At 50.3% G+C, this 24,258-nt stretch overlaps 2 protein-coding genes, 1 long non-coding RNA gene and 1 pseudogene across 4 annotated transcripts; 2 read left to right on the top strand and 2 right to left on the bottom strand.

Moving 5' to 3' along the window:
- Positions 1-3,987: 3,987 nt before the first annotated feature.
- Positions 3,988-5,096, top strand: LOC147956821 (uncharacterized; annotated as a pseudogene).
- Positions 4,940-9,536, top strand: LOC125523634 (uncharacterized). Of its 2 annotated transcripts, none has more exons than XR_015611975.1 (6): positions 4,940-5,079; positions 5,220-5,318; positions 5,834-5,921; positions 7,283-7,361; positions 7,876-7,960; positions 8,086-9,536. It is a non-coding gene; the product is annotated as an uncharacterized LOC125523634 (long non-coding RNA). The 2 variants fall into 2 exon arrangements; XR_015611974.1 differs by having other exon boundaries at positions 8,077-9,536.
- On the bottom strand, positions 9,415-12,424 carry LOC125523633 (6-phosphogluconate dehydrogenase, decarboxylating 1). The gene is made up of 2 exons (XM_048688678.2): positions 12,268-12,424; positions 9,415-11,123 (listed from the first exon to the last, which is right to left on the bottom strand). Exon 2 carries the CDS (start codon positions 11,114-11,116, stop codon positions 9,677-9,679), a length of 1,440 nt encoding a protein of 479 aa, XP_048544635.1. The 5' UTR covers positions 11,117-11,123; positions 12,268-12,424; the 3' UTR covers positions 9,415-9,676.
- Positions 12,425-15,595: 3,171 nt separating this feature from the next.
- Positions 15,596-16,958, bottom strand: LOC125518048 (6-phosphogluconate dehydrogenase, decarboxylating 1-like). The gene has a single exon (XM_087531464.1). It carries the CDS (start codon positions 16,394-16,396, stop codon positions 15,596-15,598), a length of 801 nt encoding a protein of 266 aa, XP_087387590.1. The 5' UTR covers positions 16,397-16,958.
- Positions 16,959-24,258: the final 7,300 nt, after the last annotated feature.

The raw sequence follows: 24,258 nt of genomic DNA, 5'->3' as shown, positions 1-24,258 counted from the left end.
ATTCTCCTAATGATGTGATCTCGTTATCAATGACATCCAATGTCCATAGTCAGGAAACCATGACTATCTGTTGATCAACGAGCTAGTCAACTAGAGGCTTACCAGGGACATGTTGGTCTCTGTTATTCACACGTGTATTACGATTTCCGGATAACACAATTATAGCATGAATAAAGACAATTATCATGAACAAGGAAATATAATAATAATACTTTTATTATTGCCTCTAGGGCATATTTCCAACAGGGTCGTGGGTGCGCCCAACGCGCGGCCGCACACCAAATCATGTCCGGGGTGGACGTGATTAAAGAAAACAAAAAAACTTAAATAAACTACCTAAAAAGGTAAATAAACGCAGTTAAAAAAACTTAAAACATATTTAGGGGTCACGGCCACAAAACGGCCCAGTTTCACGGTCCACTTAAACGGCCCAGTTCCATAATTAACATAAAAATAAAATAAAAAATGCTGCCCGCGCGCTCCTGCCGCGCCCATCGATGTCGTGGCCATCGCCGTCTTCAGTGGCCGCCGGTGTCGTCGTCGTCGCTGACGAGGTCGACGTAGTCCGGCGGCGTCCACAGGTGGGCCGGCGGGCTGGAAGGTGGCAGGTGCCTGCACCACCTCCTCCCGTGGCGAGGCGTCCCGCTCCAGTGACCGCGGCGGCGTGGGGCACCACTTCACGCCCCCCACGGCGGCCGCCATCTGCTCTGCGGTGCATGACCAACTCCACCCCTGGCCCACAGGCCCGGGTGGAACGCGGCCACCGGCGGCTCCTCCACCACCTCCTCCTTCGGCACCATCTCCAGCTCGGGGATGGCGACGTCGCCGGCTGCGGAGAGGGTCGTCATCTCCTCGAGGCCCTCCCATTGGCGCTCGTTGTGCGTGTGCATGGAGTCCTCTAGCACACGTGCCATGAGACGGGCCTCCTCCTCCGCTGTCATGCGAGGAGGAGGGGCTGGCGATGGAGATGAGACGGGCCTCGAGGAGTCATGGAGGGGCCATGGCGGGCACCCTCCTCACCTCCGGAAACACCCATCCCGAGGTAGAGGAGTCCACGAATAGGGAAAAAGTAACTGGAATTTTAAAAAGTTCACGAATTTGAAAAAAGTACCTGAACCAGAAAAAAATACGTGAACTTGGAAAAAGTATGCGGATTTGAAAAACTACACGGATTTGGAAAAAGTGAGCGATTTTTGAAAAATTATGTGAACTTGTAAAAAGTAAGTTGGTTTGAAAAATTACGCGAATTTCAAACAAGTTCATGGGTTTGAAATAATTATGCGAATTTGAACCAACATGATCAAAACCGGGGTGAGTCAGCACAAAAACCGGGCAAAACCGATGTTTGTAAGGCCTATGAATTTTGTGTTTAAGTCAACACTTTGTAAGTGTGTCCACGCTTATAGTAAGGGAACAAAAGAAACTCTGATTTCTACGATAACAAAATAGGTCCTTCCACGTTTGGCGAAGTTTATCGAGAAACAAATCAACTTCTAGATACTGTACCACATAAATTACGTTCAGAACTTTCAAAAGAATTGATGGACACAAACCCAGTGGTCCTATGAACCGGGAAGCAGAGAATGTCTCTCAAGATTTCACATTTAGCCGTTGATTCACTTGTTACCACAGTCCAAGCTCGGTGAAAAATCCACTCCCACCATCACACCACCGCATTGGATATTTTGTGCTAACGAACACATGTACGTATGCATCATAATGGATGATGTGCACATATACCACGCACAGACAATTTTTCCTTTGCCTTTGTTTTGTGTAGGTACTCACGAATACTCGTCAACCTCACAATGCCATGAGTTGAAGAAACGAGCTCTTGAGAGCAACAATGATTTGGGATTCCGTGGAGTATCCTTACTACCGCTCCCTCCACACAATGACTTCACGCATTTCTTCTACATGGCCCTCATGGTTATGGGTTATTGTCCACTACATACTCTATGCCCATCTTGCCATGTTCACTTTGCACGACATGCTTATTCCTATGCCTTTACCATGCATTTGTGACCCATACTTTGCATTACACATGATGATTGATTCTACAACTTGTATGTGTATTTGCAAGCTTGGTGGAGATATTGCTTGTTATTGACATGTTTGCTTTGTGCCCAATGCCTATGATGATACCTTGATCTTGTTTTGTGTTCGTGCTTGCGATATGCCATGTGCATTTCCTATGCCTACTACTTGCAACCATGACATGCCATGATTACCTATAGTATGTTGCATCTTCGCACTTGCACGACTTGATTGCCTCACACATGTTGCACAATTGCTATCTCATTTGTGTTGAGAGCCACACTATCTTCACCACACCATATGCATGTTATGCTTGGATTGTCTTGCACTTGCCCCATGTGTTTAGACATTTCATTTCACTCGGTGTTGTGAATGACTCTTATGCCTACCATAGACCGTTCATTGAGCACCTTGTGCATGCTTGCTATGACATTGCGGTAGATGCTTGTTCTCTTGTCACACATATTAGCACATTTACCTCGCCTTTGCATGATTGTTTCCATGATCCTTTTACTTGTGCTCAATTTATGTGTTTATTACATGCCATGTCACACTTCTTTGTCAAACCATATGCTATGCTTGATGACGACACTTGTTGGATGAATCACCACTTGAATGCTTGGTTTGGCACTAACGCCCACATTTGTTTTTCCAAGCATTTGTTGTCCTTGCTCCTTTTGAAGGAATCACAAGACGTTGCAACATTGGAGAGTGCCCATTTCGAGCTTCAACTTGATAAGTGCTTGGTGATCGTCCACTTCTACACGTCGACGCCCTCTCTTTCCCATGGTGATTTGGTTTTTGATCCGAAGATGGATCTTTCCCAAGGGGGAGGAGATGATGCGGAGCATCCCACGGTCATCCCCATGTGCATTCCATTACCACCACGAACGTTAAGTGGACCGATGACAACAACCCATGCACGTACTATTGAAACCGAGGTTACCTCTTTCCTCTTCGAGCTCCCTTTGATTTCATATGAGAAATGGCTTCTACCTCAAGCGGAGACTTAGTGCATGACTAGGTATCGAGGAGAAGACCATGAAGAAGCAAGAAGGGATCTCCAAGTACACATGGAGCCCCAAGAAGAATAAGAAGGGACCCCAAGACGAGAGAAACCGGAGGCTCTCTAGACACCCCGGGTGCCCGCACCATACACCCCCGGGTGCCCGCACCGGCCGACCAAGTGGGGCGGGATGCCTCTGACCTTCCCGGGTGCCCGGGCCTTCACCCCCCGGGTGCCCGAAACCCCCCTGGGCGCACCCCGGGTGCCGGCCCCTTAGCCCTGGGTGCCTGGCCTCCTCCTCCCAAGCATCCCCAGGTGCCGGCCCCTTAGCCCCGGGTGCCCGGCCTCCTCCTCCCAAGCATCCCCGGGTGCCCGGACATTTACACCGGGTGCCCGGACATCCCGAAATGTGCCTGCGTGCACTTAGGGTCAAATGACCCGTGTACCCCCGTTTTTCCCCCATTTCGTCCTTAGACCATAAGTACCCCTCACCTAGCTTGTTCTAGAGGGTAGCAAAGTATATGTGAGATATTGAGAGAGCTTTGCTCATCTTCCTCCTCTTGGAGATCATGACCTCCTAAGGGAGAAGATCCTCTTATGGATATCAAGGCCTCCTCTTGGAGAAGGATCCCCATCATAGGATCATCAAGACCTCTTTCCTCATAGGATTGGAATGAACTAGTTACCTCTTGTATCTTCTTATGTTGGATTTGGACCTTTGTATCTCTCTTTGTGTGATTGGATCTAGCACATGTGTGATTGGGTCAAGTCAATTTGAGTGTTCCTCTTGTTTTTCCATTTGTGTTCTTCTTGTTCTTGGGGATTTCCCCTCCATTAAGTGAAAGATCTCCATCTAGGGTTCCACCGTACAACAGAAGGGCCCCCGGTCGCCTCGCTCAGGGAGACGACGCGGGGGTACGGGGAAGGGAGGGAGGAAGGAGAAGGGGAACGGGAGGGGGAAGGGACTGGCGGCGACGGCGGGCTCCGGCCACTGCGGCGGCGGCTCCGTGCGGGGGAGCCGTCGGCGGCGGGGGGGAGGGGGGCCTAGAAGCGGGGAGCCAACTCCCACAGATATTCTTCTCTTGGATGTTCCTTACATCAGTTATTATAACAGAAGTAGGGTACTATTATGTCTCTTGCATCTTCACCATGGAAGAGAGTGGCACCAACAGCAAGTCCGGTCCTACGAACCCAAGGTAAGTCCCATACTTTGCGCATTGGATCTCTGAGGGCAACGAACAATGACAATGCCATGGTGACCATCTTCAGTTTCATGGCCACAAATCTTACAAAATATCAGCGGCGGCGAAGAGGCGGGTGAGGTGCGGTCAAATGCCTGCAAGATGCACCATAGTGCCAATGAAGTACTCCCTTCGTCCGGAAAAAGTTGTCCCCGTGATCATTTTACAAAAACACCCTCAGCTAATTTCCGACACAACCGGCACTCCTCGTCTTCTCCGGTCGACACTCCGCCGCTGTGTCGGGCGCATGAACGCCCGAGATCCCCTGCTTCGCGCTACTCCCCTGCTCTGCCGCGCGTCCTCCGCCGCCGCCGCAGCTGCCTCCTCCGCCGCTCCCTTCCCCTGCCTCCCTTGCCTGCCTCCCGAATCTTCCCTCTTTCACCCAAAAAATTGTTTCATCTTCCACCCGCCGCGTCTCCTGCTCGCGGCCACCCCCTCCCTCCTAGCGTTGATGGAAGAAGCATGGCCGGCCCTCGGCCCGACGGGCTGCGACGCGGCCTTCCCACCCCCGCCCCAGCCCCCGTGGCGTGGGGCGCGACCGCGACGCGGCGAGAGACGGTGGCCAAGGAATCGTCCGCGCAGGCGGTGAGCCGAATCGTGTCCAGCTGCGCCAACTCGAGTGGCCTGGCCGTGGCCCTCGTCGACGCCAACGCCGTCATCTCGCGCTCGCCTCCACTACGGGCCGGCTGATCACGGTGCTCGAGGAGGTGTGCGACGCTGCAGCGTGCCGGAGGCTCGCGCTCCTGCCCACCCCCGTCGAGACCGTCGAGCCAGCCCCTGAGTTCGTCAAGAGAGGTCGAATGTTTACTTAAGCCAGCCTAGCGCCTCGTACTGCTACTTTCATTTGCTGAATAGAGCTTAAACTCTGCACTTTCATGGGTTTCCATTCTCTGCTCTCTATTACTGCTTGATGCTCTTTGCATTGCTGTGTTCAGTAGGGCCAGCTTGAACCGTGTGCACCAGGAAGAAGACCAGCCCAAAGTTGATGAAGGGAGACAACCAACAGGATGCCCTGCAAATCAATTTCGAGCAAGGTGTGTGTAGATTCAGAAATGTTCAGACTGAGTGTTCACCGAATTAGTAAATCTTGTCTTTCCTAAAAACTGAATTTGTATATTCAGCCTTTGCTGAATGCCAGCTTCCAGAGTTTAAATGTTCAGTCTTGTCTTCCCTAAAAACTGAATTTGTATATTCAGCCTTTGCTGAATGCCAGCTTCCAGAGTTTAAATGTTCAGTCTTGTCTTCCCTAAAAACTGAATTAGTAAATCTTGTCTTTCCTAAAAACTGATCATGTCTTCGAACAAGGTGCATATGCCAGTGTTGTGTTAACACTTAACACTGAATGTTCAGTCTTGACTTAGAATGTTCACCGAATTTGCAAATCTTGTCTTCGAACAAGGTGCATATGCCAGTGTAATCCCAACAGCAAACTGAATTACTCTGAATATTCAGAAAATATGATGTTAGAAAAGATTGTGAATTACTCTGAATATTTACATGGAACAGCAAACTGAATTTTTTTGACCATTTGACCTGGTGTAAACCGTAGGCAAAGCTGTTTGGATCCTCAAATACAGGTGTAATTAAAAGAGCATGTACCATTACCATCTGCAGCATCTCAAGAAATTCAAAATACGGTACAGCATCTCAAGACATCTGCCCACCTTTTATTTTGGTCAGATGACCAGATTGTGCCAAACTGTGCCCAACCACAAAGACAAAAGGCGCTAGCACCACATAGTTGCATTGACCAAATAGACTTGTTTCATGAGTGCTTAATTTGCATTGATCGAATATACTGTAATTGCAGAAATTTTAGGAATATTGCTTGTCCATTCTGTGTGTAGAAATTTTAGGACTACGTGAATTAAAGGCTTTCAACTAAGAAGATGATTATTTGGACTACATACTCCTATCATATGGAGCTACATACTCCTATCATGTGGAGCCAAAGTGCTCTTTTATTTAAATTTTATATGGAGCCAAATTTTATTTAAGTTTGGTGACAAAATAGTTCTACAGTTCTTACTTGAGGCCTGCCAAATTATGTATTATAGTGTTGCCTAGAGTTACTGCCTGAGCTTAAAAGTCTATTCAGGAAAACCTTTTATATGAAACCAATCTTCTTCCCTTCAAAAAGTCTGTTCCTTACAAATTATTAAAAGATGCTTCAATGACTTCTGAGAGATTAAAAGTCTCCTTGTTCATTTTGGTAACTAGAGGAACATGATGGCCATTCCTTACAGAAACATGGTAACTTCAACAGAAGAAACATCAATCAACTCTTGTACTGCTCTGCTCCCTGCTTGCTTTTTAGGGCTTTCCAGTGACATGATATTTTCATTCAGAGGAGGTTGCACTGCTCTGCTCTCTGCTTGATTTTTAGGCTTTCAAATAATTCCAAATTCATTCAAATAAATCTAGCTAATTCAAATAATCCCAAATTAATTCGAATAAATCTAGCTAATTCAAATAATTCTAGCTAATTGAAATTAATTAAAAGTACTCCTTGTTCATTTGAGCACGTACTCCTAGTGTGAAAAGAAAACCATGATGAATTAAGCAAGTACTCCTAGTCTAACACAATCAAGTACTCCTAGTCTAACACAATCAGTTTTCAGTTTGTACAAAATACTGAAAACTACAGTAGAAACAATGACTAAACAACAATAATTCAGTAGTTTTCTCAAATTTTTGCGGTATGTAGACTCTATTTAGAAATTCAGAGATAATGAAAAGATTGTGCTAGGATGTTCTGAAGCTGTCAAATTTTTTTATATAGATTTTGCTAGGATTTGCACAAATTGATGTCACTTTTTTATATAGATTGGGCTAGGACATTGCAGGTTACGGAATTTGCCTCTCTCACTCTGCTTTTGACTGAATTAGTGCATCAAGTGATGTCACACTCACTCTACTGCTCCATCCTGCTACTGCTACTGACTGAACTGGTTTTGAGCTCACTAACTGATGCCACTCGCTCACTCACTGCTCTCAGGGAGGCTGTGCGGCGCCGAGTGGATGTACGGCGAGGTTTTCGTAATGGCGTCAAGTCACCCTTGCCATATGGAACATCTGTAAGCTCTTCCTGCTAACCTACAGGAGTACATTTTCGTGCTTAAAGTCTGAACCTATGTATGGAAAATGCATGCTTCAAATCTGAACCTATGCACTCCATTTTGTGGTGATTAGTTGCCACTTCTATATGCACTAAGAAAAAGAAGCCTGAACATGGCATGCATGCTTTCTTGTGGTGTTAGCATCCTAGCACTGATCAACACAGCTTGTCCTCGCAAGCACATAGAAAATGACAGGTTCTGAACATCAAGTTGATTGAACACAGCTTGTCCTCACAAGCACTTCTATTTGTTTTATGAAACTTCTTGTAATATGCATATTACATCATTTAAATTCAGTGTCAAAACATGGCCAAATTCAGTTGTCAAAACACCTCAAACATGGCCAGATTCATTATCAGTCCAAAATTTTCATGTTTCAGAGAAGTTTACAATTTTTGTGGCCTCTTGATACACTTTTTTAATCAAGAACTGTCAATTTTACATCCATTTAACTCCATTGATGGTGGAACAGGAGGAGCAGCAGCAGCACAAGGAGCAACTCCTTACAGTACAATTTTGGAGTACTCTTGGTGTAAATCAACTTCACTAATTTTCAGGTACAGTACTCTGATGGAACAGCAAAGATTTCACAAAGAACAGCAAAGATTTCACAAAGTACAATGCTTACATAAGTGTGCTGATAATGCAATTCACACTGTAACTGAAACTGCAGTTGACACAGGTTCAGATCAATCAGCCACAATCAGTCCATTTTTCAGGAAGTACCTGCAGCCAATGCAGTCGCCGACATCAGCAGCAGATGCAGTCGCCAACAGCAGCAACAGGTCCGCGCGGACTCGATCGGGCGGGCTGCAGCGGCAGCAGTAGGTGGCGGGCGACGGCAGCGGCAGGTGGCGGACGGATGGCAGCGGCAGCAACAGGTCCCGCCACCTGGGAAGACCCGCGTGGCCCTGCCTGCGGAAGTCAGGGAGAGGGGAGCGGCGGCTGGGGTTGCCGCAGGCACGAGGAACCTGCGCCGGCGAGGAGGGCGACGAGGAGGAGGCGCCCGTCGAGGTGGTCGCCTTGGAGGAGCAGCTGCAGTCGGGGTCGGGCTCCTTGGTGGATGGATCGGGCGACGGAGGAAGGAGGAAGAAGCTGAGGGGGGGCTGATTTGCAACAGTTTAAGACGTAGAAGAGGTTTTTTGCAAAATTAGAGTTGAACTAAGTCGCGGACAACTTTTCCCGGACGGAGGGAGTAGTAGGAAACAATACCGGAAGCAGAGTAGCAAACTCGGTTTACGCACTGCAAAGAAGAGCTGTCTTTGCACGACACGCACCAGGAGACTCCCTGGTCAGACTAAGCACTGATGATTGGCAATCAAGTACAGACAGTTGAGTCCAGCATCTACAGGATGCGGGATGAAAGTTGGTTCAGAATATAAATGGATGAGGGATGTTAATTGGTTCAGGCCCTGTTTGTTTGAGCTTTTGCTTTTGCTTTTGCAGCTTTTTCATTTTGGCCAAAAAGTTATAAAAGCTCCTAAATGGGTGCTTTTGGAGCTTTTATGGTTTTTGAAGCACCTATTTAGGAGCTTTTATAGTTTTTTGGTCAAAGTGACAAAGCTGCAAAAGCGGAAGCAAAAGCCCAAACAAACAGGGCCTCAGAATATAAATGGGTCGATCTCAGATGAAACTCAATGTAATATTTTATCGAAATGAGCTGATTTCTTACAAACTTCCGACAAAACTGACTCATCTTTGAACTACATAGAGGCCAGTAGTACCACACCTTTCATGATTACTTATGTTCACAGTTGTAACTTTCTTTTGACAGTGTGTCACAACTCAACTATGTAACACAAGAACTGTACCATACCTGATCCAGTACCCAAAAAAACCATAAACAGGGTAGGCAAACATGGCCTATCTTCCAAACAAAAAGGAAAGGACTGTCACATGCTACCATAGACACGAGATAGCAACAAAATTTTGTGAGAATCATATGACACAACAAACAAGCAACAAGTAAAGCAGCCTTGAGAAAGCAGGAACACTGGCTATCAAACACAGGTAGGTAAAAACACATTTTATTCAAACTAATTCAGAATGGCAATGTCTTCCCTCCAGGGTTGATCAATCACATGGAAGTAGCGGAGACTGGAGAGAATATGTGATCTCCTTGTAGAAAATAAATACAGGACTCGTTACTCAAATAATAAAAATTAAACGGCGGTTCCTCCCCTACAGGAAAAGGACTCATGACTGGCAGCAACAAAGGATACCGGAAAGACGAAACCTGATGGACCGTCTCTTGGTAGAGCAGCAGCAGCATCTTAGATCTTTGAGTTGGCAATCTTGTACCACTCGGTGTGGAAGGAGCCGGGCATGTCAACCCTCTCGTAGGTGTGCGCCCCGAAGTAGTCCCTCTGGGCCTGGACGAGGTTGGCAGGGAGCCTGTCCCTCCGGTAGGAGTCGAAGTAGGCCAGACTCGCGGACATGCCAGGGGTGCTGACGCCGTTGTTGATGGCGAGGCAGACAACCCTCCTCCATGCAGCTTGCCTGTCCATGATCTCCTGCGCGAACTCGGGGTCGATGAGGAGGTTGGCGAGCTCACCGTTCCTGTCATACGCCTTCTTGATGCGGTCCAGGAAGCTGGCGCGGATGATGCACCCGCCCTTCCAGATCCTGGCCAGCTCGCCGAGATTGAGGCCCCATCCCTTCTCCGTGCTCTTGGCCTTGATGATGTTCATGCCTTGGGCGTAGCTGCAGATCTTGGAGGCGTAGAGGGCCTTCCTCACATCCTCGATCAGCTGTGCCTTGTCGACAGTTTCACCACTGGAGTAGTCACCCTGGAAGATCTTGGAAGCCGCGACACGCTCATCCTTCAGCCCGCTGAGGAACCTGGAATCCAAGGACGCCTCAATGGTAGGAGCAGCCACAGAGAGCTCAGCAGCTTGCTGCACTGTCCACTTCCCGGTTCCCTTCATCCCGGTCTTGTCCAGGACCTTGTCGACCAAGTAGCCCTCACCCTGGTCATCCTTGATGCTGAAGATATCAGCAGTGATCTCAACCAAGAAACTGAGGAGTTCACCCTTGTTCCACTCCGCGAAAACCTGCTGCAGCTCACCGTTTGTGAGCTTCCCAACCGACTTGAGAACGTCGTACGCCTCAGCAATGAGTTGCATGTCACCGTACTCAATGCCATTGTGAACCATCTTGACAAAGTTTCCGGATCCACCCTTCCCAATGTATGTGACGCACGGGCCGCTGTCAGGGACCTGAGCAGACACCTTGAGAAGAATGTCTTCAATGTACTGGTATGCCTCCAATGAGCCTCCAGGCATCATGGAGGGGCCATGGCGGGCACCCTCCTCTCCTCCGGAAACACCCATCCCGAGGTAGAGGAGTCCACGCTCCTCCATCGCCTTCTCCCTCCTTTCCGTGTTCTCGTACCACTCGTTTCCTCCATCAACGATGCAGTCGCCCTGCTCCAGGTGTGCTGCGAGCGTTGCGATGGTCTGGTCAACAGGAGCACCGGCCTTGACAAGCATGATGACGACACGTGGTTTCTGAATGGAGTTGACGAAGGATGCAGGGTCATGGAAACCGTAGAGAGGAAGGTTTCCTTCTAGCTTGGCGCGCTGAACAGTCTCATCGACCTTGGAGGTGGTCCTGTTGTAGACAGAGATGGGGAACCCTTTCTCTGCAATGTTGAGGGCAAGGTTCTGGCCCATGACGGCGAGGCCGGCAAGACCAATTCTGGTGAGAGCCATCTTGTACCTGAAAAGAGATGCAGCAAACACGTCACGCACAGAAGAGAACAGTGTCAAGTAATTTATGCAAATCTGACTCGATAGGTTAAAAGTCTGGCTTTACAGAACAAATGATGATGCATATGAACTAGACGCAAGAACAAGATTCATTCCGAACAATTGTTTGCAGCGAACAAAAGTTGAAGGAAATTAATAATCCAGAAAGCGACCAGTGAATAACTGAATATGAGGTTACAACGTCAATCAGAATTGACGCGATGTCCTCAGGATAGATGCGACAGGGCGGACAGCACGGCATGGGATTGAGATGACAGATTAAATCCGTAATCAACTTGCAGCTAATTGTATCATGGTGTAGAGCAACATAGTTGAGGCAGCAGAAGATCAGAATCGAACAGCAGCACCCGCCCGCGTGATTGAGCGAGGCACATGGATTGTTGCTTAAGATGACTCAAGAAACCGACAGTATGCTGAAACATAATCTGCAGTCGGGGCTGCTCAGGAGCACTAGCAACATTCACCAAACACAGCGCAGCTACCATCCAGCATCAGACGGCATGGTTTCAGCATCATCGACCATACAAAATATATATATATATATATATATATATATATATATATATATATATATATATAACAAAAAAGAAAGAATCAGAGTTATGGCGTGAGAGTAAACAGGCTGTCTTGCATCCTCGACCACGGCTATCACTACCAACACCTTGGCCATACGGTACATACGGGTAGAAGCGCAGGGCAACTAGTGTTGGCTGGCTGTACGTCCGTCCGGCACACGAACTGCCGAGGAAATCAACTAGCGCTGGCTCGTGGTACAATCTAATCTAGTGTTTGAGCAGACTTGGGACGCAATCAGCGCCGCCGGATTCCCTGCCACGCCACTAGTTGGTCAACTGGACTGCTCCCTCCCAAAGTCCCACCCCATCCCGTGGATCTAATCTGAGGCGTAAACCAGGAAACTCGTGGACCCATCTGCCTAGAACTAGCTACACCTCGCCGGTATCGCCTCGGATCTTCCGCCCGCCCCGCCGGAAACCTCGACCGGGACCGGGACCGGGCTGCGGGGGCGGGGCTCAAGCAAAGAAGCAAACGATGGGGAGGAGATTCGGGGGAGGGGGAGAGGGGAATTGCCTGACCTGCGCCTGCCTTGGATGAGATCTGCGTGGGTCTAGGAGCAAGGGCGATGCGAGAGCGACCACCTACCCCTCTGCAACCCCCCTCGCGCCTGCTTAAATAGAAGAATAGCGTTGGCCGACGGGTGGGCCCGGCCTGGCGGCTCCCAACTCCCAAGCGCGCACCGCACTACCATCAAAAAAAAAAAGGGGTGGGTGGGTGGGTGGGTAGGTTTACGGTCTCTGACGCGAGTGGGAACCAAAGCTAGCGCTGACGGGGGCGGAGGGAAGGCGGGTCCTATTTGGCCTCTGCTCATGATTCTCAAAAGAAAAGAAAAGAAAAGAAAAGAAAAAACCACTATGAGGCTTGATTTATCCGGTCTTGACAATTTAAAGGGGTAAATTATATGGTATTGGAGTTCAGGGGGTTATGGATCCATCAATGTGGATTTGAGGGGGAAAACTATACTGTTTTCTCATATATATAAACAGCCCCAAGAAACCCGACGGATGGAGGCCAGCCGGCGACACACTCTGGTCCTGGGCCCCTGGGAAGAACGCGAGAGCAGCATGGCCGTCCATTGTCAGTTAGATGTGATCAGTGTGTGAGGGCAAGCGATGCAGACGTGAAGTCCAGGCATTGTTGAAGCGAAGCAACAAAGGGCTTTGCTGATTCAGGTAATTTTTAGATCATAATTCCTTGATCTTTGTCTACTTATTTCTGTTATGATCAGTTGACATAATAGTCAAATTGATGAGATGAACCATTGCTGATGTTTAACCTACTCGATTCCTCTTTTTTTTTGCACAAATTGCAGTCATGTAAATTCAGCAGGTTGTGTCGTTGCATGAACTTTGATTATTGGATAGATGGAGCGTAGAATTTCTTCTAATTTACTCCAAAACCAAGATTCAAGAACTCAGGTGCTCTCTCCTTTTTTTTGTAAGAATGTTTCAAAAATGCAATTATCATCAAGTTGTGAGAAAAGTAAAAGGAGCTAACATGTAAATCAATTAATTGAATCTAAAAACGGTGCTACGTCCTTTACTGAAAGAAAAATTGAGTCAATTATAAGGGCCCATTATACGAAGCTCGCACAAGGGCCTCTAGGATGCCAGGGCCGGCTGGCCCGGCCCTGTCCGTTGGTTCTTTACGTGTGAGGAGAATGTACGGGAGGAGGGGCAGATGAAGGATGGTAGAAGGTAGAATGGTGTTCTGCCAGCACGAAAAATAACACTGTTTTTTTTAAGTAGTGTATATAGAAATAGCTGTTGCATGTTTTCCGGTGTTTAAGAAAAAATCGGCTTGTTTTTCTAAGCACCTACGTAAGCACTTTGCATTGTTGATGGGGCATGGGCTACAAAAATTATTACTGTACTTTCGACAAACTGTACTGTAAACATGGCAAATCAAACCATGCGTGTAAACCGTACCACCGCCAGCCATGCAATCTACTCCTAGATCGCAACTTGCCACGACAAGGGTGAGAGATGATACTAAATGCTGATGCAGCTTTTGTTATCAATCAGGCTAATCAATCAACAAGAGAGACTGATCACTGTTGGTGGAAAACGCTTGGGACGTGCAAGTGACAGCGACGCTTACGTAGTGCACGTCGTGGAAGATGCCGCGCGAGTGGTTTAGATAGAATCCATAAGTTTAACATATTCTTAAACTTAAAAAAAAAGAATCCATAAGTTTAAGGTTTTCAGCGAGCGACACTACGTGACGTGCCGGTTAAACTAGGGAGAAGAGATTGGGACTTGCGGAAGCATTTTGTAAAGTAATACTACCTCGTTTGACGATTTCACCTGAATGTGAAAAAACTTGCTTCTATAGAGCATGTTGGGATTCGCCTACAGATTAGTCACATGAAAAAAATACAAACACACACACGCGCGCGCATCTTTTTTTCTCTTTTTCTCACGATACAAGCCCCTAGTCCAGCACACAAACCGGCTCTAACTATTATCTCCGGTTGGGTTTATAAGTCGGGCATGGATTTTTAGGTCTTCATTCAGATTGAACAAGTGAAATGCAAAACACCTCAAAAGCGGTGTCATCAGTAAAAAAAAAAACCACCACTTTTATTGTGATGGATCAATTCTCTCGGATTTTCTGCTAATGACACTGTCATTATGTTTTTTCTTTTTCATTCCACTCAGATTGAACATCTGTATTTTATTCAATGCAACACTTCCCTGATTTGTTCTAGAGTTGCACCTTTTAATAATCGTGTGTACCTACCCAAAGTTTGGTTCGTCTAATGGATCAATTTCTCCTGTGAAGTCGTCGGTGGTGACGGACCAACACATCACCTCTACACGTTCAAACAATGATATATATCGAGAGGTTCGCTGACGTATTGCTTCTCATTGTCTACCTGCCTGACCTGCTCCAGCTGGTCAACTTGGGCGTCTCCTCACACGACCTGCCTCACATTCTTCGTGTCCCCAAAAGCCATCAGTTTTCACACGGTAAAATTTCTTTTTACAGCACAAGGAGAGGGAGGCTCGTTGGCATACATAATGTTACTAACAAATAATCATCCTTAGTACTAAGATAAGCATGTCACCACAGACCAAGATTTTCTAAACGAGGCAAAAGCTTTGCTTCATCTCATTTGCTCATTGATAAAAGGAATTTTATCACCAGACTGGTCATCGAGAATAAAAATCCAGACTGGTCATCGAGAATAAAAATCCACTCCTGCCCCATTAGGGAGCTCAACTTATTTGGCCCGACACATTTTCAAAAGACCGCCTCAAACTTAAGCTTTATCAAAAGAGAAAAGTATACCTTTTGCCCCTTGATTTTTGGTGCAGTCTAGATTTAGCCCCCAACTACGAAACCGAACAATTCACACACCCAATTATTGAAACCGGACAAGGTTCGTCCCCTGGTCTCGGTTTTGACCGGTTTTACTGCAAACTCACCCCGGTTTTGAGCGGTCCTGACTCAAATTCACATATTCTTTTTAAATCAGTGAACTTTTTTTGAAATTTACATACTTTTTTTCAAATCCGCGTACTTTCTTCAAGGCCCCATACTTTTTTCACATTCGTGTACTTTTTCAAATCCGTCAGTTTTTTAATTTCTCATAGTTTTTACAAGTTCATGTAAATTTTACAAGTTCGAGTACTTTTAACAAGTTTGCATAATTTTTTCAAACCCACACACCTTTTCAAATTCCCGTACATTTTTTCAGATCTGTGTACTTTTTTCATGTTCGTTTACTTTTTTTCGAAACCGCCTGCTTTTTCCAAGTTCGTGTTCTTTTTAATCCAGGAACTTTTTCCAAACTTGAAAAATTACACGAATAGGGAAAAAGTAACTGGAATTTTAAAAAGTTCACGAATTTGAAAAAAGTACCTGAACCAGAAAAAATTGCCTGTCCCTCCGGTAGGAGTCGAAGTAGGCCAGACTCGCGGACATGCCAGGGGTGCTGACCCCGTTGTTGATGGCAAGGCAGACAACCCTCCTCCATGCGGCTTGCCTGTCCATGATCTCCTGCGCGAACTCAGGGTCGATCAGGAGGTTGGCGAGCTCACCGTTCCTGTCATAGGTCTTCTTGATGCGGTCGAGGAAGCTGGCGCGGATGATGCACCCGCCCTTCCAGATCCTGGCCAGCTCGCCGAGGTTGAGGCCCCATCCCTTCTCCGTGCTCTTGGCCTTGATGATGTTCATGCCCTGGGCGTAGCTGCAGATCTTGGAGGCATAGAGGGCTTTCCTCACATCCTCGATCAGCTGTGCCTTGTCCACAGTTTCGCCACTGGAGTAGTCGCCCTGGAAGATCTTGGAAGCCGCGACACGCTCATCCTTGAGTCCGCTGAGGAACCTGGAATCCAAGGACGCCTCAATGGTAGGAGCAGCCACAGAGAGCTCAGCAGCCTGCTGCACCGTCCACTTCCCGGTTCCCTTCATCCCGGTCTTGTCCAGGACCTTGTCGACCAAGTAGCCTTCACCCTGGTCATCCTTGATGCTGAATATATCAGCAGTGATCTCGACCAAGAAACTGAGGAGCTCACCCTTGTTCCACTCGGCAAAAACCTGTTGCAGCTCACCGTTTGTAAGCTTGCCAACCGACTTGAGAACGTCATACGCCTCAGCGATCAGCTGCATGTCACCGTACTCAATGCCATTGTGAACCATATTGACAAAGTTTCCGGATCCACCCTTCCCAATGTATGTGACACAGGGGCCGCTGTCAGGGACCTGAGCAGACACCTTGAGAAGAATGTCTTCAATGTACTGTTATGCCTCCAATGAGCCTCCAGGCATCATGGAGGGGCCATGGCGGGCACCCTCCTCTCCTCCAGAAACACCCATCCCGAGGTAGAGGAGCCCACGCTCCTCCATCGCCTTCTCTCTCCTTTCCGTGTTCTCATACCACTCGTTTCCTCCGTCAATGATGCAGTCGCCCTGCTCCAGGTGAGCTGCGAGCGTCGCAATGGTCTGGTCAACAGGTGCGCCGGCCTTGACAAGCATGATGATGACACGTGGCTTCTGAATGGAGTTGACGAAGGATGCAGGGTCATGGAAACCGTAGAGAGGAAGGTTTCCTTCTAGCTTGGCGCGCTGGACAGTCTCATCGACCTTGGAGGTGGTCCTGTTGTAGACAGAGATGGGGAAGCCTTTCTCTGCAATGTTGAGGGCGAGGTTCTGCCCCATGACGGCGAGGCCAGCAAGACCAATTCTGGTGAGAGCCATCTTGTACCTGAAAAGAGATGCACCAAACACGTCAGGTACAGAGCAGAACAGTGTCAAGTAATTCATGCATATGTTTGACTGAAAAGGTTAAAAGCCTACCTTTATAGAACAAATAATCATGCTAATATGAACTAGACGAAAGAATAAGCTTCACTCTTGAGCAATTGTTTGCAGTGGGCAAAAGTTTGAGAAATTTATCCCAAAGCAGCCAATGAATAACTGAATACACAGTTACAAATGTCAACCAGAGTAGATGCGACAGGGCGACGGCACAACATGCGGTTGAGATGACAAATTAAACCCATAATCAAGTTGCAGCTAATTCTATCATGGTGTACAGCAGTACAGTTGGGCAGGAAACCAGAACCGAACAGCACGCCCGTGTGGCCGAGCAAATCACAGTGATTGCCTAAGACGAACACAATAAATGAAGCGATCGTGTGCTGAAACGTAATTCAGATTACGGGGCAATCAGCCATGTCCCATGAGGCCAAGACAGTAGATCCTATTATGCTAGCTGCTCAGGAACATGGTACTGCCAGTACCCAAAGTGCACAAAACACAGTACAATTAGCCTCCCGCATCAGACAGCATGGCCTCGGCATAACCGATCATGCAGAAAAACAAACGGAAAAGGAAATACTAGTAGATAAACAGGCCACCCACCATGCATCTTGTACTAGAGCTGCTAGTAGCAGTACAAAAGAGAGGATGATGCAGTGGAAGCCCAGGGCAAGAGAGTGCGTGCCGGCGGTCCGTCCAGCCGGCAATCAGGTCAGCGTGCTGTGCCGGGCAATTCAACTGCCACCGCCGATTCCCGCTTGGGTGGCCCGTCGAGTCCAGCGTCCCGGCGCGAGATTCCCTGCCGTTACTCGGTCAACTCTCGCGGCCTCCCGTGGATCTGAGCCAGCCACCGCGTCGCGTGCGTGGCTCAGCTTCAGCCCCCCGCCCGCCCCTACGACTAGGACTAGGAACACGCACCGAGCGCCGGGGACCAGGAAATCCGTTCGGCGACGCGGCCCGCCCACCGAGAGTATCTAGCTATTGCCTGCCTCACCGACGGTGCCGCCTCGGTTCCTCCGCGCCGGCGGAACCCTCGCCCGGGCCCGGGCCGGCGGGCTCGCGGCGGAGATCGTTCGGGGCACAAGCAAGGAAACAAACGAGGGGAGGAGATTCGGGACGGGAGGGGAGGGGACGAGTTGCCTGACCTGCCTGCCTGCCTGCCTTGGATGGGATGAGATCCGCCTGCGCTGCGCGGGTCGAGGGAGAAGGAAGAGGAGTGTTGGGTTCGCGGTGCGATGCGGATGCGATGCGAGAGCGACCACCTACCCCTCCTTGACCCCCCTCGCGCCTGCTTAAATATAATACCGTCCGTGCAATTGCCTTTTCGCACCTCGTGGAGATAGCAGCCCCGTTGGCCGACGGGTGGGCCCGGGGCTGGCGGTTACAAGCGCACCGCACCAGGGGTGGGTGGGTGGGTGGGGAGTGGGGGTGGGTGGGTTTAGGGTGCCTGACGCCTGGGCCCGGCAAGGCTGCCCCACGCGGCGTCTGGTGAGTGGGAACCGAAGCTAGCGCTGACGGGGAAGGCGGCTCCTGTTTGGCCTCTACTGATGATCCTCGAAAGAAAAAAAAAATGCAATTGGCGTCTGCTACTTGTGCGGCTTGCTGCTGCTCTGGGATGGCGTCAGCGCGGCGTCACCCGTGAAAAGACTCCCCCGTGTCTAAGCTGAGCAGACCACATGATTTGATTTCAAATCCAGGTTCAATTCCTAACCCAGATCTGGCTGTGAACAGTGCGGACTTCAAATATGCCAACAACTGTACTATACGTAGAAATTAATCCCAAAGCAGCCAATGCATAACTGAATACGAGGTTACAAATGTCAACCAGAGTAGATGCGACGGGGCGGACAGCACAACATGCAGTTGTGATGACAAATTAAACCCATAATCAAGTTGCAGCTAATTCTATCATGGTGTACAGCAGTACAGTTGGGCAGGAAACCAGAACCGAACAGCACGCCCGTGTGGCCGAGCAAATCACAGTGATTGCCTAAGACGAACACAATAAATGAAGCGATCGTGTGCTGAAACGTAATTCAGATTACGGGGCAATCAGCCATGTCCCATGAGGCCAAGACAATAGATCCTATTATGCTAGCTGCTCAGGAACATGGTACTGCCAGTACCCAAAGTGCACAAAACACAGTACAATTAGCCTCCCGCATCAGATAGAACGGCCTCGGCATAACCGATCATGCAGAAAAACATATGGAAAAGGAAATACTAGTAGATAAACAGGCCACCCACCATGCATCTTGTACTAGAGCTGCTAGTAGCAGTACCAAACAGAGGATGATGCAGTGGAAGCCCAGGGCAAGAGAGTGCGTGCCGGCGGTCCGTCCAGCCGGCAATCAGGTCAGCGAGCTGTGCCAGGCAATTCAACTGCAACCGCCGATTCCCGCTTTGGGTGGCCCGTCGAGTCCAGCGTCCCGGCGCGAGATTCCCTGCCGTTACTCGGTCAACTCTCGCGGCCTCCCGTGGATCTGAGCCAGCCACCGCGTCGCGTGCGTGGATCAACTTCAGCCCCCGCCCGCCCCTAGGACTAGGACTAGGAACACGCACCGAGCGCCGGGGACCAGGAAATCCGTCCGGCGACGCGGCCCGCCCACCGAGAGTATCTAGCTACTGCCTGGCTCGCCGACGGTGCCGCCTCGGTTCCTCCATGCCGGCGGAAACCTCGCCCGGGCCCGGGCCGGCGGGCTTGCGGCGGAGATCCGTCGGGGCACAAGCAAGGGAACAAACGAGGGGAGGAGATTCGGGAGGGGAGGGGAGGGGACGAGTTGCCTGACCTGCCTGCCTGCCTTGGATGGGATGAGATCCGCCTGCGCTGCGCAGGTCGAGGGAGAAGGAAGACGAGTGTTGGGTTCGCGGTGCGATGGGGATGCGATGCGAGAGCGACCACCTACCCCTCCTCGACCCCCCCTCGAGCCTGCTTAAATATAATACCGTCCATGGCATTGCCTTTTCGCACCTCGTGGAGATAGCAGCCCCGTTGGCCGATGGGTGGGCCCGGGGCTGGCGGCTCCAAGCGCACCGCACCAGGGGTGGGTGGGTGGGTGGGGAGTGGGGGGTGGGTGGGTTTAGGGTGCCTGACGCCTGGGCTCGGCAAGGCTGCCCCACGCGGCGTCTGGTGAGTGGGAACCAAAGCTAGCGCTGACGGGGAAGACGGCTCCTGTTTGGCCTCTGCTGATGATCCTCGAAAGAAAAGAAAAATGCAATTGGCGTCTGCTACTCGTGCGGCTTGCTGCTGCTCTGGGATGGCGTCAGCGCGGTGTCACCCGTGAAAAGACTCCCCCGTGTCTAAGCTGAGCGGACCACATGATTTGATTTCAAATCCAGGTTCAATTCCTAACCCAGATCTGGCTGTGAACAGTGCGGACTTCAAATATGCCAACAACTGTACTATACGTAGAAATTAATCCCAAAGCAGCCAATGCATAACTGAATACGAGGTTACAAATGTCAACCAGAGTAGATGCGACAGGGCGGACAGCACAACATGCGGTTGAGATGACAAATTAAACCCATAATCAAGTTGCAGCTAATTCTATCATGGTGTACAGCAGTACAGTTGGGCAGGAAACCAGAACCGAACAGCACGCCCGTGTGGCCGAGCAAATCACAGTGATTGCCTAAGACGAACACAATAAATGAAGCGATCGTGTGCTGAAACGTAATTCAGATTACGGGGCAATCAGCCATGTCCCATGAGGCCAAGACAGTAGATCCTATTATGCTAGCTGCTCAAGAACATGGTACTGCCAGTACCCAAAGTGCACAAAACACAGTACAATTAGCCTCCCGCATCAGACAGCACGGCCTCGGCATAACGGATCATGCAGAAAAACAAACGGAAAAGAAAATACTAGTAGATAAACAGGCCACCCACCATGCATCTTGTACTAGAGCTGCTAGTAGCAGTACAAAATAGAGGATGATGCAGTGGAAGCCCAGGGAAAGAGAGTGCGTGCCGGCGGTCCGTCCAGCCGGCAATCAGGTCAGCATGTTGTGCCGGGCAATTCAACTGCCACCGCCGATTCCCGCTTGGGTGGCCCGTCGAGTCCAGCGTCCCGGTGCGAGATTCCCTGCCGTTACTCGGTCAACTCTCGCGGCCTCCCGTGGATCTGAGCCAGCCACCGCGTCGCGTGCGTGGCTCAGCTTCAGCCCCCCGCCCGCCCCTAGGACTAGGACTAGGAACACGCACCGAGCACCGGGGACCAGGAAATCCGTTCGGCGACGCGGCCCGCCCATCGAGAGTATCTAGCTACTGCCTGCCTCACCGACGGTGCCGCCTCGGTTCCTCCGCGCCGGCGGAACCCTCGCCCGGGCCCGGGCCGGCGGGCTCGCGGCGGAGATCGTTCGGGGCACAAGCAAGGAAACAAACGAGGGGAGGAGATTCGGGACGGGAGGGGAGGGGACGAGTTGCCTGACCTGCCTGCCTGCCTGCCTTGGATGGGATGAGATCCGCCTGCGCTGCGCGGGTCGAGGGAGAAGGAAGAGGAGTGTTGGGTTCGCGGTGCGATGCGGATGCGATGCGAGAGCGACCACCTACCCCTCCTCGACCCCCCCTCGAGCCTGCTTAAATATAATACTGTCCGTGGCATTGCCTTTTCGCACCTCGTGGAGATAGCAGCCCCGTTGGCCAACGGGTGGGCCCGGGGCTGGCGGCTCCAAGCGCACCGCACCAGGGGTGGGTGGGTGGATGGGGAGTGGGGTGGTGGGTGGGTTTAGGGTGCCTGACGCCTGGGCTCGGCAAGGCTGCCCCATGCGGCGTCTGGTGAGTGGGAACCAAAGCTAGCGCTGACGGGGAAGGCGGCTCCTGTTTGGCCTCTACTTATGATCCTCGAAAGAAAAGAAAAATGCAATTGGCGTCTGCTACTCGTGCGGCTTGCTGCTGCTCTGGGATGGCGTCAGCGTGGTGTCACCCGTGAAAAGACTCCCCCCTGTCTAAGCTGAGCGGACCACATGATTTGATTTCAAATCCAGGTTCAATTCCTAACCCAGATCTGGCTGTGAACAGTGCGGACTTCAAATATGCCAACAACTGTACTATACGTAGAAATTAATTCCAAAGCAGTCAATGAATAACTGAATACGAGGTTACAAATGTCAACCAGAGTAGATGCGACAGGGCGGACAGCACAACATGCGGTTGAGATGACAAATTAAACCCATAATCAAGTTGCAGCTAATTCTATCATGGTGTACAGCAGTACAGTTGGGCAGGAAACCAGAACCGAACAGCACGCCCGTGTGGCCGAGCAAATCACGGTGATTGCCTAAGACGAACACAATAAATGAAGCGATCGTGTGCTGAAACGTAATTCAGATTACCGGGCAATCAGCCATGTCCCATGAGGCCAAGACAGTAGATCCTATTATGCTAGCTGCTCAGGAACATGGTACTGCCAGTACCCAAAGTGCACAAAACACAGTACAATTAGCCTCCCGCATCAGACAGCACGGCCTCGGCATAACGGATCATGCAGAAAAACAAACGAAAAAGAAAATACTAGTAGATAAACAGGCCACCCACCATGCATCTTGTACTAGAGCTGCTAGTAGCAGTACCAAACAGAGGATGATGCAGTGGAAGCCCAGGGCAAGAGAGTGCGTGCCGGCGGTCCGTCCAGCCGGCAATCAGGTCAGCGTGCTGTGCCGGGCAATTCAACTGCCACCGCCGATTCCCGCTTTGGGTGGCCCGTCGAGTCCAGCGTCCCGGCGCGAGATTCCCTGCCGTTACTCGATCAACTCTCGCGGCCTCCCGTGGATCTGAGCCAGCCACCGCGTCGCGTGCGTGGCTCAACTTCAGCCCCCCGCCCGCCCCTAGGACTAGGACTAGGAACACGCACCTAGCGCCGGGGACCAGGAAATCCGTCCGGCGACGCGGCCCGCCCACCGAGAGTATCTAGCTACTGCCTGTCTCGCCGACGGGGCCGCCTCGGTTCCTCCGCGCCAGCGGAAACTCGCCCGGGCCCGGGCCGGCGGGCTTGCGGCGGAGATCGGTCGGGGCACAAGCAAGGAAACAAACGAGGGGAGGAGATTCGGGAGGGGAGGGGAGGGGACGAGTTGCCTGACCTGCCTGCCTGCCTGCCTTGGATGGGATGAGATCCGCCTGCGCTGCGCAGGTCGAGGGAGAAGGAAGACGAGTGTTGGGTTCGCGGTGCGATGGGGATGCGATGCGAGAGCGACCACCTACCCCTCCTCGACCCCCCTCGAGCCTGCTTAAATATAATACCGTCCATGGCATTGCCTTTTCGCACCTCGTGGAGATAGCAGCCCCGTTGGCCGATGGGTGGGCCCGGGGCTGGCGGCTCCAAGCGCACCGCACCAGGGGTGGGTGGGTGGGTGGGGAGTGGGGGTGGGTGGGTTTAGGGTGCCTGACGCCTGGGCTCGGCAAGGCTGCCCCACACGGCGTCTGGTGAGTGGGAACCAAAGCTAGCGCTGACGGGGAAGGCGGCTCCTGTTTGGCCTCTGCTGATGATCCTCGAAAGAAAAGAAAAATGCAATTGGCGTCTGCTACTCGTGCGGCTTGCTGCTGCTCTGGGATGGCGTCAGCGCGGTGTCACCCGTGAAAAGACTCCCTCGTGTCTAAGCTGAGCGGACCACATGATTTGATTTCAAATCCAGGTTCAATTCCTAACCCAGATCTGGCTGTGAACAGTGCGGACTTCAAATATGCCAACAACTGTACTATACGTAGAAATTAATTCCAAAGCAGTCAATGAATAACTGAATACGAGGTTACAAATGTCAACCAGAGTAGATGCGACAGGGCGGACAGCACAACATGCGGTTGAGATGACAAATTAAACCCATAATCAAGTTGCAGCTAATTCTATCATGGTGTACAGCAGTACAGTTGGGCAGGAAACCAGAACCGAACAGCACGCCCGTGTGGCCGAGCAAATCACGGTGATTGCCTAAGACGAACACAATAAATGAAGCGATCGTGTGCTGAAACGTAATTCAGATTACCGGGCAATCAGCCATGTCCCATGAGGCCAAGACAGTAGATCCTATTATGCTAGCTGCTCAGGAACATGGTACTGCCAGTACCCAAAGTGCACAAAACACAGTACAATTAGCCTCCCGCATCAGACAGCACGGCCTCGGCATAACGGATCATGCAGAAAAACAAACGGAAAAGGAAATACTAGTAGATAAACAGGCCACCCACCATGCATCTTGTACTAGAGCTGCTAGTAGCAGTACCAAACAGAGGATGATGCAGTGGAAGC

This window comes from Triticum urartu, chromosome 7A, assembly GCF_056163025.1.
Source record: "Triticum urartu cultivar PI428250 chromosome 7A, HENAU_Tu73, whole genome shotgun sequence".
NCBI lineage: Eukaryota > Viridiplantae > Streptophyta > Magnoliopsida > Poales > Poaceae > Triticum > Triticum urartu.
Note: the sequence above shows the minus strand (reverse complement) of the source record. Positions and strands in the feature narration are given on the sequence as shown.